At 27.7% G+C, this 6,000-nt stretch overlaps 1 protein-coding gene across 1 annotated transcript; it reads left to right on the top strand.

The window, feature by feature from the left end:
- Positions 1 to 1,147: 1,147 nt before the first annotated feature.
- LOC112716664 (uncharacterized) lies at positions 1,148 to 3,635 on the top strand. The gene is made up of 2 exons (XM_025768624.3): positions 1,148 to 1,614; positions 2,736 to 3,635. The coding sequence occupies exons 1-2, from the start codon at positions 1,298 to 1,300 to the stop codon at positions 3,601 to 3,603; spliced, it is 1,185 nt and encodes a 394-aa protein (XP_025624409.1). The 5' UTR covers positions 1,148 to 1,297; the 3' UTR covers positions 3,604 to 3,635.
- Positions 3,636 to 6,000: the final 2,365 nt, after the last annotated feature.

Genomic DNA, 6,000 nt, shown 5'->3' on the forward strand with positions numbered 1-6,000 from the left:
TTTAAATTTAAAATTTAAAAAATTTAAAATCAATTAAGTAAACTTAATTAAAATCTATAAAAGTTTTCCTCTTTTCTCTCACACACACAGACATCTCTCTTACCGTCAGGCCTTCTCCACCTCTCCATTGCGATCCACTCCTCTTCTATCACCGACATCTGACTCGTTGGATTCACCACCGTCGACAAAAACCGCTTCCCTTTCACGAACCAGATCGAATTTGATGTTATATTCATATTTTTTTTTGTTCTTTGTGTTTTTCTGGGAGTTTCTTGACTGTTATGATCTAGTTCCCTTTTATGGAATGCGTCCCTTTTGTGTTTGGACACACTCTTTTCTTATTAAAAAAAAAACATCTGTAATTATTAATCTCTTTGGAGATTTGAAATGAAGGGAGAAGAGAGTTTTGTTTCCTCTATCTTTTCCTTCTAATCCAAAAAAATAGACAAAAATTTTCAAGTGGCCTTTTATTTGATCTTTGCCATGTGCTAATTGGTATTTATTATTTGCTGCATTATTGAAACACAGGAGTTAAACACTGTCGAGTGCCGAGGATTTCATCACATTGTATGAAGAGATTCTACTTTGTACATAATCGTTTTGGAATATTAGGTGTTGTTTTGATGATTAAAAAGACTGCAAATTACACACTTGCTCTTAGTCAAAAGGAGTCTTTGAAAAATTATAGAAATATAAAAAAATATTATAATACTTAACAAAAGAAATATCCAGTTATATTTTAGCAAAAATAATTAAATATCTATAAAATTTAAAAAAAATATATGAAATTCTTAAAGAAATAGAGACATTCACATTTGCAAAAAAATTCGAAAAATATATAAAAGAACATCCATTTAATATGAAAAAGAAATATTCTAATATTTAGCAGAAGAAACATCCATATATATTAAGATTTTGGATTCACCCAAAAATATTTGACTAGTTTTTGGCTAATATCTTTTTGGTTCTCTAGCATTGCTCTTGATTAAATTATTATCTAATGACAATTGCATGTGAATTTTTTTAAAAAAATATTAATAATAATAAGTAACGAAAATAAAGTGGACATAAACAATTGAAAGTAAAAGCAGAGTAGTGCTTTTTTCCTTTAAATTCTCTTTAATCCTTTACCAATTAAAGCGTATAGAGTGTAGTATCTCCATTAGCACCATGAAAGTGTGGCTCGTTTCTACTTTAATTTAATACGTCCTCTCATTTTCACATAACTTCATTAAGAAGCAACTGAATCTGATAAATCCCACACATATTTTTGTTCTTTCTAGCACACTGAATAAAGATGTATGTGACTAGACCTTTGTCTATGTACAGAAGATCACCAAGTACTCTTGAAGTGGCAACACCAGATGCTCCATATTCCGGTTATTTAGTGATCACCGACGAGGAAGCGGAGGCGGAGGACGCGTGTTGTTGGCGGCTATGCCGGCGGAAGAATGTTAAGAGACTGCCCTTCCCTCAGGACAAGATCTTCAGAGTGAGTCACTCATCAGAGTATCAGCAAACTTCAGACACTAAGGTTTGGTTTGTGCCTGTGCCTAATCACCCGCTTTCTTCCAACCGTTACTATATCATTAGAGCTAGAGGAAGATACAAAGGGTACGTTTTATCATCTTGTTTTCTTCAATCTTCATATGAATATATATATATATATATATATATATATATATATATATATATATATATATATATATATATATATAGGGCAATGCTAGGAAGCAGCAACTTTTTTAATATTTTGTAACTATCAATTGGCCATCAATAGTATTTTTAATGGTGTGAGATTACATCTAATGATGAGAAATTATTTACTTTTTTTTACGGTTAAGTGCTGGCCAGAAAACACAAAAATTACCGACCCTCTAGACTTTTCCTATATATATATATATATATATATGGTCTTTCTAGTCTTTAATTTGGCTGCTAAAAAATGAAATCATTTATACAAAAACTTAAGTCCATAAGGTAGCCTTTATTTTAAGGTATTGGAATGGAGATTGAAACTGGAATCTAATATTATGTTTTTTAGTTTAAAAATTAGTACTAAAATTTAGTCTTTGTCTCTAAAATTTCAGTATTTCAATACCTCTAACAAATGGAGGCGGAAACTGAAATTTTTGAAAACGGAGACTGAAATTTTAATAATATTTTATATCTAAAATATTTTAAATAATTAATTCTAACTTTATTCTTAGTGTAAATTAAATTAGAGTTTTATTCTTATTTCAATCTCTGTTCTTCACTTTACACCAAACACAATACTAAAACTTATTTCAGTCTCTCAATTTGTCTCTCTTTCAAACGCTATATATCTAACAAGCAACCATGTCTATATGGATTTTGCGTGAATTTTATATAATTTTTTTCGTTTTATTTATTTTATGTTGAAATTTTTGTTTTGAGTTTAATAAAAGATTGAATTTTAAAATTTTTTTGTTATAAAAACTCAGATATCATGTTATTATACCGTGTTAGGTACGTATTAAAAATTAATCTGTATAAATATAAATACATATTACAAATGAATTAAATAATACATCTAATTATATATAAATACATAATAATTAATTTAATAGTTAATTGTTTGTGTACATGTAATATTTTTTAAAATTATTTGTTCGGCTTAAACTTATAAGAAGAAACAATTATATATCTAATATGGTTGTAATATATGGTTGAATTTTATAGTGATAATGTTGGAAAATGTTATGATATTGTAGGAAAGCTTGTAAATGCTCAAGAGAGGGTGACATTATCCGTTGCTGCTTCAGTGATCTCTTGAATGACCAAAAACCAAAGCCTTTCAACTTAAAAGACTTGTATCAAATCTTCAAGATTCATAATCACCACACCGGCGGATTCTTCGCTAAGTCGATCACGCCGGACGGCATACCTCCCACATTCCTAAGAAAGAAAGGTTGGAGACTCCGAATCTCCGGCTCATACCGATCTTGCCGGCTAAGCGAAGCGCTAGGCGTCGACGCCCCCCTCAGAGAACAGCTTCCTGATTTTAACTTTACAGTTTCAAGAAAACGCTCGCCTCCGGTGATAGTTGGAAAATGGTACTGTCCATTTATATTTGTAAGAGAAGGCAAGAGGGTGAAGAAACAAATGAACAAGTCCTTGTTTTATGTGATGACGTTGGAGCAAAAATGGGAAGAGATTTACTCTTGTGGAAGTGATGAAATAAGTGAAGAGGGTAATGTGGTAATTGTGAATGCATATGTGGAAAGAGAGGTTGCTTTAGTTTCAGGAATGGAAGCTACAAAGCATTCAAGAAGTGATTGTAACAGCATGTTTTGGTTTAGAGCGGTTAATCCATATAATAGGAGAAGGGTGAGTGTGGGGTTGAGTTCAGCAATAATTGAGAACATGAGGTGGGTTCAAGAGGCTGGAGGGTGGGTTAATGGGAATGGGAGAGAGAGGGTTGTGAGAGTGAGAGAAGAAGTGAAGAGTGAAAGTTATGAATGGCAAAGGTTTGCTTGTTATGTTTTGGTGGAGAGTTTTTGTCTTAGGACATTAGAAGGGAGGTTAGTCATTAGATATGATTTTAGGCATACACATAAGATCAAATATAAATGGGAATAAATCAACTTAAAGCTGGTCGAATCTTCAACTTATTCATCATCTGTTTAAGTAAATATTGGAATTTTAAATTCTGTATTGTATATATAGCAATCCATTAATCAAAAATAAATTTTTAAATAGAATTCAAATTCACGACAAATTATTTCTTAATCTGTCAAGTTAAGAAATAATGTTAAATAACAAAAAAATATAAATGGGAATAAGAATGGCCAAAACAATATTATGTTGTACCCAATAAAAAAATTAAAGATTTTAAATTTATCTTTAATTGGATTCAAATTGTAATTTTTAGTTGAGTATTTAAATGGAAATATTTTCATATAAAAATAATTCAATATATTTGTTAAAGCAATTTTATATAACACATTTACATATTAACTCCATATAAACTATCATCTTTTTGAAAAACATGTTTTTATTTGAATAACTATTATTTTTTATTGTTATAAAAATGTTTTTAATAAAGGATTTAAGTGAGGAGATATGTCTCAATCTAAATAAATTATGAAAAACATCCAAACAAGTTCAAAATTCTTAAGTGTAGAATAAAATAGAACGATACTACATATTTAAGTTTTTTGGCAATTTAATTTAATTAAATTAATTTAAGTTTAACAAAAACTAGCTTTATTATTAGCGCGTGAGAACACACTACCTTTTCATATCTTCCACTTCTTTTTCGCATTCTTCTTCTTTTTCTTTGTATTTTTTTTCTTCTTTTTTATTCTTTTATTATTTTGCTATTGCTGCATTTGTTTTGTTTTCCTCCTCTTTTTTTGTGATTTTTGCAGCATTATGTATATCTTCTTTTTCTTTAGTTGATTTTTTTTATTCTTGTTACGAGAATAAAACAAAAGAATTATAAGAAGTTGAAAAAAAAAAGGTGATGGTGATAACGAAAAAGAAAGCAAAAATGAGTTTTGAGTTATGCATAATTTATCAAAAAATAACACCAAATTTTTTTTGCCATGACATAGAAATTTCTTAATTTTAACACCGAAATTTCTTAATTATGACACTAAGAGTGTGAAATAAAAATAATAAGAATGTAAAAGAAGAAGAGGCGGAGAAGGAGAAGTTTTAAAATGTTGTTTAGTTGAATGAATGTATGTTTACTCTTATTGAAATGAATTGTTGCCATAAACAAAACTAGTACTAAAATTTTATAATTTTAACATTGAAATTTTGTTATAAAATATAGAAATCTCTTCTTTAATACTATATTTTTTTTGCGTCTTATTCTTTTTTCTTTTAAGAGTATTGCTTCTCTTGAATGAACAATGTTTGTACTATATTACAATTTTATTTAGTTGAATGAATGTAGGTTTACACTTATTGGATTAAATTTTTGCCATAAACAAAAATAGTACCAAAATTTCTTAATTTTAACACCAAAATTTTGCTACAAAAACATAGATTAATTTTGTCTTTAATGTTACATTTTTTTTTGTTCTTATTCTTCTTTCTTTTTCTTCTTCTTTTATTCTTACTTATTCTTTTAGGATTATTGATTCTCATATTAGACTTGAATGCATGTTTATTGGATTAAAATATTACACGTGCAACAAAAAATAATAAAAGAAAAAAAAGAACATTGTAACGATAATGATGATGACGATGATGATGGAAATAAAAAAAGAGAAGAATAAATTCAAATAAAAAGAAAGAAGGAGGAAGAAGAAGAAGTGACTGCAGTATAAATAACAACAACAACAATAATAAAAGAAAAAAAATGAAAAAAAGTATGTGTGAATATAAAAAAAGTTATATAATTTTATTGGATTTAGTCTGATAAATCACTTAATTGTAAAGTATTTTTAAATAAAATATATTATGAATTATGATTAATAAAAATATTTTTATTTATAAAAATTTCTAAATGTTTACTAAAATTTAAATATTACGAAAAATGAGAATTTGAGCCTCGACTACAAATCTTTCCCAAAAAAAATGGCCCATTGGGCTGAAATTTATGAAAGTGGTCATGCGCTCTCTTTAATATGTTTGTAGGGTTGTTTACTGATACAAATTTACAATCTGATTGATACCCTTTTTTTAGGGTGTATGTCATTCGGTCTAGTCTGAAGATTTGATTTGGATTTGAATATTTTAAAAATTAATTTGGTGTGATTTTATCAAATTTAAAGTTGGATAAAAAATTTAGAAATAGACTCTCTTATTATTTAAAATTGATTTCGGATCAAAACAAACACAATTTCACTTAATTCCATATGCATTTAAAAGAGGCAAAAAAAAGTATATATGCTTTAAATTAATTTTAATATTATATTATATTAATTATAAATTTATTGTTTTATTTTTAATCACACTTGTCGAATTAAAAAATAGATCAAAGAAGTATGAAATTAAAATTTATGGACAAATTCAAGTTCAAAT

Source organism: Arachis hypogaea, chromosome 10, assembly GCF_003086295.3.
Source record: "Arachis hypogaea cultivar Tifrunner chromosome 10, arahy.Tifrunner.gnm2.J5K5, whole genome shotgun sequence".
In the NCBI taxonomy this organism is placed as follows: Eukaryota; Viridiplantae; Streptophyta; class Magnoliopsida; order Fabales; family Fabaceae; genus Arachis; species Arachis hypogaea.